The sequence below is a fragment of the Carassius carassius genome, chromosome 15, assembly GCF_963082965.1.
Source record: "Carassius carassius chromosome 15, fCarCar2.1, whole genome shotgun sequence".
NCBI lineage: Eukaryota > Metazoa > Chordata > Actinopteri > Cypriniformes > Cyprinidae > Carassius > Carassius carassius.
In genome coordinates, this window is record NC_081769.1 from 31,702,581 (window position 1) to 31,716,316 (window position 13,736).

General features: G+C 36.5%; 1 protein-coding gene across 3 annotated transcripts in view; it reads right to left on the reverse strand.

The window, feature by feature from the left end:
- The window catches only part of LOC132158899 (raftlin-like), an 86,802-nt gene that overhangs the window by 34,910 nt on the left and 38,156 nt on the right, over positions 1-13,736 (reverse strand). For all 3 annotated transcript variants that reach the window (XM_059568516.1, XM_059568517.1, XM_059568515.1), the window contains exons 3-4: positions 11,284-11,461; positions 1,252-1,360 (exon numbers count right to left, since the gene is read on the reverse strand). In XM_059568516.1, coding sequence (XP_059424499.1) covers positions 1,252-1,360; positions 11,284-11,461 — 287 coding nt within the window. The remainder of the gene's footprint in view (positions 1-1,251; positions 1,361-11,283; positions 11,462-13,736) is intronic.

A 13,736-nucleotide genomic window follows, 5' to 3' on the forward strand; every position in this document is an offset into this window, starting at 1 on the left:
TGGGAACAAGCCCGTCCTTTCCAGTCACATTGTTTAATGCATATTGAACGCTGACGCCGGGAGTCCTGTCATTATATTTGCAACAATGATGCAAATGAAATTGCATAGATAAGAAGCCATTTTTCTCACCGGGTTCCTCCATCGGTGAAGGGGCACTGAATAATTTCCGAGTTTGATGTGAGAGGGGGGGGGGGGGGGGGATCATTGTCATGATGGATCATGGCGATTAATTGCGTCCGGATGTGTGCCTCTACAGATCTGTGATCTCCAATAAGTTTATAGGCACAGGGTGAGTTCAGACGAAAGTTTAGGGTCGGTAAGATTTCTAAATGTTTTTTAAAAGTCTCTTACGCTCACTAGGCAGCATTATTTGATCTACAATAGACATTGTGAAATATTATTACAATTCAAACAGTATATATATGTAAAAATATTAAAATGTAATTTATTTCTATGATCAAAGCTGAACTTTAAACCAATTTAAACGCGATTTGTCTTTTTTTTTGACTATTTTCCAAATACTTTTTCGTGTTATAGAACAAAGAACTCCTTGCAAATATTACCATCAAAATACTATAGTGACTGTGGTATTTTGTAATATGGACAACTATACAGAAAGATCCTGAAAGCATTTTACATGGTTTTAAGGTGTTAATTACGTATTAATATTAATTTACGATCTTGTAGTGGTAACAATTACTCTGTTCAAAACTTAGTGTGCTTCCTACATAGGCAGCATTTTAAGGCATCATAAACACACAAAGGTTGTTCCAAAAGTAGGATTATCCTGCCTTATAATATACTTATAAAAGTATATATCCTGCCTGGTTTTCTTATGTTTTATGTTTGATAATAATTTTTATTTTCGAGAATGAATGGAATTATTTGTCCTGAGATATTTTTTTAATTTTTTTAAATCTCTCTCTAGCCAACCCAGAAAAGACTGCCTTGTAAGAAATTAATTAAACTGTTGCAGTCAGTAAAAATATTTTTATTTATTTAGGCTTGTGTCATATTCTAAAGCTGCACTGCATAAATCCTTCATGAAGGAGTCAATCCCATAGTGCATTGCAACAAGCTTAGTGAAAAAAATCCATTTAATATCTACCTTACATGATACGTTTCAGGCAGAACTGATAAGTTTACAAAATTTTGGAAGAAATGTTTAGCAACATTGTAATATGTGCGAGCAGATGTAAAAATTCATGATTCAGTTATGTGCTCCAAAGAAGCTAAACAGTAGGTTCTTACCTTCTTCACATATCCTTGGATGTGTTCTGTGGTGGGAATCTGGTCTGCAGACATGCATTCCTCCAGTTTGAGATGGTAAGGCTCAAAGTCTGCCGGATTCTTCTCCCAGCTGAAGAGAGAGAGGGGAACACCAGTTTAGTGTCAAACATACCCTTAAACAGGTGCAGAGCAGCGATATATCACCGACAAACTTGAAAAAGTTCATTTTAACAACCTGATTATACATAACGTTAGTGAGAAGATGGAGAACATCTGTTCACAAGGTTTATTATTGGAAACATTTTGCACAGTGTTGGCAAGAAATGAGTGCTAGAAAGACACATTTGTACTAAATGAGCAGGTGTAATACTTGAGTTCTGCTTTCTGTCTCTGAGGTGATTTCCTTGGGCATTGTTAAAGGTGAAGTGTGTTGTTTATTCGATGTTAAAATACTTTCAATCCCAGTTTAATATGCAGAGTCAACTGTAAGTAAAATACTTGTAGGTTTATTAAAGTCTTTCTGCTCGCTTTCTACAAAAAAAGGTACAAAAGCTTTCACTGGGGCTTTACCCTTTCAAAGGGTACTAATGTGTTTCATTTGGGAACTAATATGCATCTTTACTGTAGGTATAAGAATAGTTTACTTGCTGAAAATTTAGCCTCAGACCATCCAAGGTGTAGATGAGTTTTCTACATTATCAGAAACATCATTCCATCACTTGCTCGCCAGTGGGTCCTCTGCAGTGAATGGGTGCCGTCAGAATGAGAGTCCAAACAGCTGATAAAAACATCACAATAATCCACACCACTCCAGTCCAGTCCATCATTTAACTTTTTGTAACTGTTTGGAATCTCATTTTGACGGCACCCATTCACTGCAGAGGATCTATTTTGTTTTTTTTTGAGAGTGTGGTGTTGGACTTGACCAATAGCATGTGTTGGGGGCGTGGTTATCTCTTTATTATTATGAATGAGCCAATTTCAAAAGCTCTTTTTTTCTTTCTCCAGTGGAACCATGCAGAGATCCCTGTGAGGTGCTGATCTCAGGGACACCCATTCCAGTCTCTTCTCTTCCCATCTTCCCATCTTCCTGACTCACCTCTGTCATGCACACACACACACACACACACACATGATTTCACACTTCCCGCCAACACACGGCCATCTGCTGCCTGAACACATTCCCCTCATGGTGTTCCTGCAGCACTTACGACTGGATCCTGCAGTCTGGCTTTAACATGAAGATAAACAAATCTGAGCAGCGTATGAGCGGCAGAATGAAAGGCCTGTCTATTTAACAAGTTAATTTAGTGTGATTAACAACAATAAAAAAGGAAAAACATGCTTTCTTGCAATTAATCATGGCCCCTGACATGTTGGTGAATTTTGTAATATAAATAAGGAGATTTCCTACCATCTGAGCAACTGCGAGTTTGCAGTCCTGTAACTGCTTGTGATAACATGCAAAAAAGAAAAAAAGCTGTCTTTCAGATATACTTTAATTTGCAATCTCATTACAAACATGACTTCTTGAGTTAAATGCCATTTTTTTTCAAGATTTTTCATGCTCCCTGAGTTCTGGTTCAATCCAGTTTTGCATTAATGCATTAAATCCATTTAATTGATCAAAATTTAAACATAAGTCATGTATACATAAAAGATATGTATTTCAAATAAATGCTGTTTTTTTTTTACTTTCTATTCATCAAAAAAATCTAAAGAGAAAACACATTTTCCACAAAAAATCTAATAATCAGAAATGTTTCTTGTGCAGCAAATCAACTTAGAATGATCATGTGACACTGAAGACTGAAGTAATGATGCTGAAAATACAGATTAGCATCACTAAAATAAATTACATTTTACAATATATGAAAATAAAACATGGTTATTTTAAAGTGCAATAACATTTTATAGTATTACTTTTTTTCACTGTATTTATGATCAAGTAAATTAGCTTTTTTTATTTTTAAATAAAAGTAGAAAATTTAGTTTAGAAAAACCCTTTTTATAACCCAGTACATGATTGACAGGTTTGTAGGTGGATCTTTTGACATATTCAAATTTTGGAATGTTTTGAAACCTTTTTTTCTAATCCGTTTTATATTTTGCTGACCACATGTTAGTCAAGTCAAGTTATTTATACAGCGCTTTTAACAATAGAGATTGTGTCAAAGCAACTTTACAGCATTAAAAAGGAAAATAGTGTGTCAATAATGCAAAATGAGAGTAGTAAACACTAATTTTTCAGTTAAAGGCAGTTCATCATTGAATTCAGTGATCTCGTCATCCAGCTCAGAGTTTAAATAGTATCTGTGCAATCAAGTCAACGTTATCGCTGGAAATGAAGTGTCCCCAACTAAGCAAGCCAGAGGCGACAGCGGCAAGGAACCGAAACTCCATCGGTGACAGAATGGAGAAAAAATCCTTGGGAGAAACCAGGCTCAGTCCGGGGGCCAGTTCTCCTCTGACCAGACGAAACCAGCAGTTCAATTCCAGGCTGCAGCAAAGTCAGATTTAAAGTCAGATACAGTTCCTGTGGTCTGTTATGAGATAACCTGAGACTAGCCTTAATTGGATTTCTATCAAAACACGAGGAAGAAAATGTAAGAAGCAGGAGACCTCTGCTTTCTATTTCTGATTTATTTTAAGAAACAAACTTTTTGTTCAGTGACCCTACGCATCCTGTGGTCACTATGAGTTTTTTATTCAAAAGAACCATGTACTGATTCTTCTTTTGTGTTCCACTGAAAAATACACCTGCATGAAGATGAGTAAATAAAGATTTTTCATATTTGCATGAACTTTCCTGTGAAGATTTTACATTTGTGATATTTCTTTCCTACAGGCTTAATGCACATACAGAAGAGCGCTCCACAGTACTTGGCAGCGCCGAGGCTGTTTGTGGAAACACTTTAGCGAGTTAAACAGCAGTAACTTTGACAGAAAAGATCTAGCCACTTGCTCACATGAGTGCCGCTTCTGGGAATAAAAAGCTTTAAGCAACACTGATCTAGACTTCCTTCAGAAACGGTTCGCTCAAAGGTTTCTCTCAGACACGGATCTTAGACACAGCTGGGTTGCACTGTTGGCAAATGCCTGTTTGCGTGTGGATCATCTTAGTAGGTGTGTGTGTTTTCACCTCTCTCTATCAATGCCCACAGGAATGCTGGTATCACTGGTTCTGTCAGATTCAGTGTTTCCTGGTCTGGAGGCTACATCCTGCTGTGTGCGTGTGCAATTCGGTGGCATTGCCATGACAACAACCTTCGATGGGATCCATCAAATCTCTGTATCCCCATCTTTAATCACTGCATTAATAATGGATCACATCTTTCTTGATGTCAGCTTATTTACCAAGCTATGAATAATGTTACTCAAGCATATCGGCCTTAATGGTTTCTGGTCTGTACCGGTACCCCTGCGAGGTGCTCGGCAATTATCAAAAAATGATGCATAAATCACCCACCCTCGTCGCTGAAGTGGAACTGTAACTAAAATTGAACATGGGGGGCCTGACAGTTGACATTTGGAATTCTACACACAGTCAGCTACCGCACACATTCACTGCTAGGTTATAAGTAATGCCCGACAAATCGCTTTAAAACTGGCCTGCCGACGCTAATCCTGAGATCCTGCTTCACAGTTGTGATGTTTGGGTCTACACGGGCCAGAAGTCAGGAGCAGCTCCTGCTTCAGTGGTGTAACGTGTGGTTTTGGTGAGTTTCGGAGGGGAAACTGTAGCAATGTCACCTATGAGCTCCACATACAGCGGCTAATCCTGATGTGAGAGAGCTGGGCCTGCATCCAGAGACACTGGGTGAATATTAAACACTGGAACATGTGACTGACTGATGTCTGAACTCCATCCTATCTCCTCTGTAGCTTCTCTACTATACTAGAACAACAACAGGTGAAGGTGTCGAGTCAGATCCCTGTTTAAATTACTTAGAGGGGCGCGATATGATCAGAATCTTGCCACAATACAAGTCATTTTAAACCAGACTTAGTATCAGTCATTTTTAACCAGCGTCTTTATCACAATACAAGACATTTTTTACCAAAATCTTTCCTATATTATTGAAATGTCTTTACCTTGATACAAGTCATTTTAAACTCCTTTACCACAATAGAGGTAATTTTTTTTTACCAAAATATTTCCCTCGATACAAGTCATTTTTAACAAAGTGTAATTTTAAGTCATTTTTAAGCAACATCTTTAGCGAGATGCAAATATTTTTAACCAACTTCTTTACCCAATTCAAACAATTTTTAAACATCTTTCCCACCAATAAAAGTAATTTTTTGCCAATTTCTTTACCCTGATAAGTAATTTTTAAGCAACTTCTTTACCTCAATAAAAGTAATTTGCAGCCAAAATCCTTACCACAATACAATCTTTACCACAATATGATACATTTTAACCAAAATCTTTACTTCAAGATTTTAGTAGCCGATATCAGTCATTTTTAACCAACATCTTGACCCTGAAACCATTCATTTCAAACCAAAATCTTTACCCTGATACAAGTCATTTTTAACTGAAATCAGAGATGCTACTAACTGAAATTGAAGCTATACCCTGTATTTCTCAACATCTAGTTACTGTTAGTGTTAATTAATAACATTTAGGAAATTTTCAGCTCACATCAGACATCATCTTTTTTACAACCAGCTATTTTTCCACTTAAGACAACCAAATGGTATTGGTATTTTCTAACAATTTTCTCTTGCTTACAACAAAATCAACTATTGTCCAAATCCCTTCTTTACTTTCATCTCACTGATGTGCTAGACATCATTATAGTTACAATATTGATAGCCCTATAACTGTTCAGTGTTAACCCATAGAGGTAATAACAGTATGGCTTTCCGTGAAAAGTGCTTTACAGAGAAATTTGCCTTGACAAGAATTTCAGAAAAAAATCTCAGCATTGAAGATCCGAACCCTTCTTCAAATGCATTTTACATCTCTATATCCTTGTAAAGATGAAACATCACTGAGATGAGACCATATCATTTACCTCTAGAAGGTCTTCAACCAGTTTTAATTAGCTTGATCAAAATGGACAACCAGCTGATTAACCATCTAAACCAATGACCAGCTCAGACCATCAGAAGTTGCTTTTAGCTGGGTTTCCCGACAGATCCTTCTTTCATCTCTCATTTTGTTCCGTTTCCTCCTCCTCGTCCCCTCTCCAGCTCTCTTGTCTTCTCCTCTGGACGTGTTTGGGTCTGTTTGTTTTGGGAGAACGAGGAATGGCTACATGAAGGTTTTCTTTCATCTGCACTTTTCCTCCCTCTCCTCTGTGATCGCTGGGATTGGCAGTGGAGGAGCAGAACTGTGCCCCGTTTGATATCTCGCCTCTCTCTTGCTTTTTTTCGCAGGTTTATCCCTCAGGGCCGCTGCTGATGTGAGCAACTGTCTCCACGGTGACAGACGCCAAAGATAAAGCAAGGCAGCTTTGCCGAAGCTATCAAAGGTTGGCAGCCACCTCTATACCACAATTCCTCCCAACACACACACGTGACAGAATCCAAGTCTGATCTTTTTTCTTCTTGTTTTGCTCTCGGTCTCTTGAAGTCTTCACTATGAACAACGCATGCACATCATCCCAACATCACGCCTACTCTATGGATGAAGCATGACTTCTTAAAGGAAGAGTTCATCAGAAAATTCTGTCATTATTTACTCACTCTTATGTTGTTCTGAACTCATTTGACTTTCTTTCTTCCACTGAAACCCAAATGGAATCTTCAGAGGAATATTGCACACTGCCATTTTCCATATGACAAAATCATGCAGCTTCTAGGAGCTCCCAAATGACAAAACACCAAAAGGTAACTGTAAAAGTAGTCTATACAACAAATCATCCGATAGCTTTGTGTTAGGAACAGACACTACATAAGTCACTACTCAATAGAAAAAAAAAAATGTTCCCCATCCCTCATTTAGATGCAGTTTGGCATCAGTGATTTATATATATATATATATATATATATATATATATATATATATATATATATATATATATATATATCTCATTTAAATAGTTTAAATATAAAATATAGAAATAGGTATATTTATAATAAAATATTTAAATATACACATAATTTAAATGTTTGGGGTCAGAATGTTTTTTTTTAAGGAAATTAATACTTTTATTCAGCAAGGATATAAGAAAATCATTTAAAAAACAGTAAAGACATTCATAATGTAACAAAAGCTTCTAAATGTTCTATTTTAGAATCTTAAATATACAGCATATCATGGTTTTCACAAAAATGTGAAGCAGCACAACTGTTTTCAACATAGATAATAAACAATATTAGAATGACTCTGAAGGATCATGTGACACTGAAGACTGCAGTAATGATGCTGAAAATACAGCTGCACATCACATGAATAAATTACATTTTAAAATAAATACTGTTGTTTTAAATTGTAATTATATTTCACAATCTTACAGTTTATCTACTATATTTTTGATCAAATAAATGCAACCTGCATGAGCTGAAGTAAATATCTACATACATTTTTGTTTATTTTTAATGTTAATGTTGTTCAGTATTTAGGTTTTTATTGTATTTAACTTATATATATATATGATTTTTTTAAATATAAATATACGTATATGTGAAAATATATAGGAGTACTGTGATAATTCTTTAGCTAAACCATCCAGCCGTTTTTGACAGTCACTGTAAGTAGTTGTTGTATAGAAACAAGGAGTGTCTAGCTTTTCTTAAAATGTCTCTTTTTGTGTTCCACTTAAAAAAACTGGCAGCATACACCATGGGTTTGAAACTAAATTGTCATTTCTGGGTCAACTGTTCCTTTAAGATGAGTGATGGAGTGTGTATATGCCTTTAATAATGATTTTTTTTCTTGCTTTTCAGCGCATGACACATTAACGTGAGGAGAGGTCGTGCTAAGAGTTCATCCTGACATCCACTGAACTGTGTAATGTTACAGTACAGTTTACAGCTCAAGTCATACCGGCCCTCACAAAGTGGAAAATGACACTCATGCGTAAAGGAAAAGTGGCCAGAAGATCAACAGTAATATAGAAAGGAATTTTTCCTTCTTAATGTTTTGTATTAAACCTTCATTTGCCAGGAATGTGTTTCAGGATTCCTGGGGCGTCCATGATAACAGAATAATTCCAGGGCTTTTGAGTTTGCCGTCACTGTCCGGACCCGGAGCTGCGGCCGTTCTGAGACTCAGAGATTCCAAGATCAGACGGCACAGAGTCCACACTGCATCTCAGAAGGCACTTTTGCACAAGGTGCCAGTCCCTAATCAGGAACTAAAGGTTCATTTATGTGCAAAAATGGGCTCTGCATTGGCCACTGAAACCTGCTGGTCCTAACCCTAACATAAGAGGCCAGTGGTTGGGATAATTTCCACAAAACATAAAGTCAGGTAAATTAAATTCCTTCATTTTTCTTAGTATCTTATATGTTATACTTGTTAAATATCTTTTCAATTTACTTAGACACTGAATCTAATTCTTGTGAATGTTACAGGAGATAACAGGAGATATAGTTGGCATAAAATGAAAATGCTAATTAAATTCCAAATGTGCCATGTTTTGAAATGCATATTTGAAGGAAGTCTCTTCTGCTCACCAAGACTGCATTTATTTGATCAAAAGTACAGCACAACTGTGAAACATTATTGCAATATCAAATAAACGTATTCTATTTTAAAAAATGTAATTAATTCCTGTCATGCAAAGCGGAGTCTTCATGATCCTTCAGAAATCTTTCAAATATGCTGATTATGCTGCTGAAGAAACATTTCTTTTTGTTAACAATATAATTTTTCAGTTAGCTTAGGAAACAGTTGTTCTGCTTTTAGTTTTATAACATTTTGAATGAACCAATTGAATGCATCTTTGCTCCAATCAGGAACCAGTGGCCCTGCCCGACATGTGTTCTTTTTTTTTCGATAGTCTATATTCTTATTTAGTTTGGTAGAACAAATCACTAGTGTTTCATTGCAACTTTAACCATTTATTCCTCCAATGCCAACTTATACTGCGACAAATAAACAGGATCTTTTTGCAAACCTGAAAACAATCACATGACACTAATAACACTATTGATCTCTAAATGTCTTTAGACCTTAACAAAGTTAACAAAGACTGTGATGCCGTATGTTTGTTTGTTGGCAGGTTATGCAGTAACACATCTAGTTACATCTTCATCGTTCCACTCTCAAATCAGTGGAAACCTGAGGCTGAATCTCGGCCCCATCATCACCTCACTTCCTTCCTCCAGGGAATCTCCTCTAAGAGGTCAGCGGGGTCAGATGGAGATGTGACTGTGGTGTGTGTGTGTGTGGGTGGACGTCAGCTCAGTGTCTCCCGCTCAGTGCCCTTTACGCCAGTCTGGACGCTGTGTGACGGCCATCCAGCAGCGCTGCAGGCAGGAAGTGGATGTGACTTTGAGTTCCTGCCACTGTTTTGTCAGAGGATTATCGAACCGCTCTTCAACCTTCACCAGCTCTGTGTGACAGACTGTAAAGTGTTGGCCTCATGCAGACAGACTTTGGACTAACAGCATGAAGGCTTACGCTGTCCACTGCTTCACTGACATTTTTTCAGTAGTATGTATCGTTTAGCGGTGTTTTTTCTGAAAAAGTTTCAAAAACTGTAATAGACTGTTAAATGTAAATGATTGCACGTATGCTGGCAAAAAAAACACACCAAATGAAGTCACTTAAGCTCACAAGGGCTGTATTTATTTGATCAACAAATACATTAAAAAAATAATATTGTGAAATATTATTATAATTTAGAACTGTTTGAGTATATTTTAAAATGTAATTTATTCCTTTGATTCAAAGCTGAAATTTTCTGATATTTTTTTTTTGTCAAAGCCATGATAAGATTTTTGATGACTAAAAAGCAGTGTTATTTTGTATTTTTGATAATATTATTGGTTTAATATTTAAAATGAGATTTTAATAAAATATTTATATTTTCTGTTTTTTTTAGTTTTAAATTTTAGTTAAAGTTTTAGCAATTTTGTTTCCATTTAACTTTTTTTTAAATATGCCTTTATATGTTTTTGAATAATTTTTATTATTTGTTTTAATAATAGCTTTTAATATTTTTACTTCATTTTTAAATTAAATTTTTAATTAAAGTTGATTTTTTTTAGTTGATTTAGATATTTTAGTGCTTCAACTTAAACTAAAAGAAAATGAGAAATGTTGCCTTGATTCAATGTTTATTTTAAGTACTTTTAGTTAAGGATGATAAAAAACAGCATTTATTTGAATTTTTTATTTTTATTTTAATACTTTAATATTTTGGACAATAAAGTAGTGTATTTACATAAAGTACATCAAGTTTTTTTTTCAGATAAAGCTCAAACAATAAAGCAAATATGCATTTTTTCCCTGCTGTTTATTTGCTACTGCACCTCAAACTCATATTTCAATGTCACTAATCTTGTACATTTGGCCAAATCTGGTTATTAAATCTTCCTCAGAAGTGTTTATTCCAACAACCTGGTAACTTATTTACACATCTACATTTTCATGTGGACTAAACATATACTTGATGATGATGTCTGAGCGAGCAGATTTTGTGTAAAAATCGGTCAACAATGGGTCATGAATGGCAGAGTGGAGAAACTAATGAAAAGATAGCGTTTTAGAAATGATTCACAGCAGTGATATTCGAAGGGAAAAACAGATTATTCTTGTATATAACGCAGATTATATTGTAGTCCAGTTATAATTCAATCAGACTTTGCAGTACAAAGAGGATGTGGCAGCATCAAATACAGTACATCTAACCCAACAGCAACACATGAAGTCTTAAAGGTACAGTAGCACCACAGCCAGCTGAAGGATCAGATGGAGGATGGAAAATGCTCATCAACACTAAATTATGATGTTTTGCGGTGCAATAAAGTAACATTATAGAGGACCATAAAAACATCATAAAGGATTTGAGGCATAAAGTGAAGATATTACCCCTGTAATAAATGTGAGAGCAGCTGTCATGTTTCCATTAGGTGTGTTGTGACCCCCACCTGTCTGAGACTTTGATGAGCACTGCCCGGTAGAGCTGGCGCTGGACGCTGGCGGGTTCGGGGCCACATGGGTGGACGAAGGGGTGCACAGCTGCTAGAATGAAGCCCTGCTGGTACAGATCCTGCAGCTGAGACGGCAGCTCCCTCACCGAGGACAGGCACAGTGTGGACGTCCCATCTGCCAGAGGACACAGAGGGGTGAGAACAGCACTGGACCACACACGCTTCCCTTCAGGTCTGCGCACTGGCAAATATCTCCATATTTTTCAGCATATACAGTATGATGTATTTATAATTGATTGTTCATATTTAAAATTTTATAAAATGGTAAGCACACACACACACACACACACACACACACACACACACACACGCACACACAAACATATATATATATATATATATATATATATATATATATATATATATATATATATATATATATATATGTTTTTACCATTTTAGCCAAACAACCAAGTAAAGGAAGGAAGAATATTTAATTCACAGATTAATTGCATCCAAATTAAAGTATATTTATTATGTATATATAAATACAAACACATGCATGCATATATTTAAGAAAAATATGTTTATATATTAAATATATTTATTTATTATATAACTTATATCAATATAAATATATGTAAATACATGTAAATATGTTCTGTATGCTGTATGTTTGTCTTTATATATACATAATAAATACACAAGACGCACACATATATTATGTAAACCAAAACTTTTATTTTGGATGCGATTAATCATTTGACAGCACTATTCCTGTATATAGTATAAATAAATATTTACATTTTAAAAAAATACCAACCAGAGGCTTCTATGATATTTTTTTGTAATTATTATTTTTAATATGTTATATTTGAGACTATTAAAAACAATATATATATATATAAAATAGGACATGTTGGATTTGGACATGTTGGACCTGAGTCCCCGTGAGCCAACAGCTCTTATGTGCTAAAGAATGTTGCTTCCGGCTTTGCTACCGTTTGGACGTTCTAGCTTACTGCTCTGCGCTTTGCTTCTTAATTCTGTACATTTCTCTGATTTTCTCTGAATATTTCTACATCAGCAGATCAGCACAGTGCTCAAACAACAGATCTTTGGCACAAACGCTAAAACTAAAAACTCTTTGGGACTGGAATAATACTACAAAAAGAAAACTTTGCCTCCCACTGCCAGCAGCTTACATTCCAGAGGCGGGATAACAACTGCCTACATTCAAACAGAAGAGAGAGAAAATGCCTCCTGTTGGATCTACTTGTTGCATGAACTGCTGCAAACTTCTACAAAGGATTGTGATTCTTGAAACAAAGTTACTTGCTGGACTTCCAAAACAGACGGAACACTCAGCAGACCATAGTCATGGACCCTCTCAGCATACTGCGGGTGAGTCCCATGAATCTTCTGAATCTCAACAGTTTATACCAAGTGTAGAAGAACAAGCCGAAACTGATCACCACACTAATCGATGGCACAAACAGGGAGCGAGACCCAAAGGAACATGAGACATCAGATTGTCACAAGTTTCTCGTATTGCTGCCGTAGCTTCCTCTACCCCAGATTCGACTATGACAAGGCTTGTGAATACTGGCATTCAACCACCCCCTATACATCTTGTGAACAGATTTGAAGCATTAATGAATGTGGGTAAGGAATCCCCAAATGTGATTAAACATGGATCGGATCAGCCAGCAGCTAACACCGCTACTAACAGGCGCTCAAGGTCGAGCAGACAGCGGCTTTCAGCTCAGAGCGCAACCGAGCCAAGGACTCTGATAGTGGGTGACTCTGTTATCAGAAATATCCGTAGCAGGACTACAACAACATGCTGCCTTCCTCAAGCAACGGTCTCTGATGTGAACAAGGAACTTCAGAACATTATGATGAAGCAAAAGACTGCAAATCGAATCATCATCCATGTGGGGAAGAATGATATTTGGAAAGAGCAGTCAGAACTTCTTAAGAAGGACTTCAGTGAATTCTTTGAAACACTTCGAAGACTCAGTCGTTCATCAGTGGACCACTCCCAGCAAGGGGAACAAATGTTTTCACGGTTGCTTGGGCTGAAAACATGGCTACAAAGATCTTGTAATATAAAAAGAGTGAATTTCATTGACAACTTCAATCTTTTCTGGAGCCATAGACAATTGTTTAAACCGGATGGCCTCCACCCAAACAAACTTGGTGCTAGAGTGCTTAAGGACAATATCTACTTTTCCCTCCGTCATCCTTCAGCAGAGTGTGTCAATCCATTCAGCACACACACATCGGGTCCGAGTCATCATGTGGTTGACATATCCCACAAGGACACTGATAACACCACACAGCCAAAACAAGCACTGCTTATAGACACTATCCCGACTGAGCCCTGCCCACAGAGCTCCTCACAGACTGACTGTGATGTATCAAAACAGCTACAAGATTCAGCACCC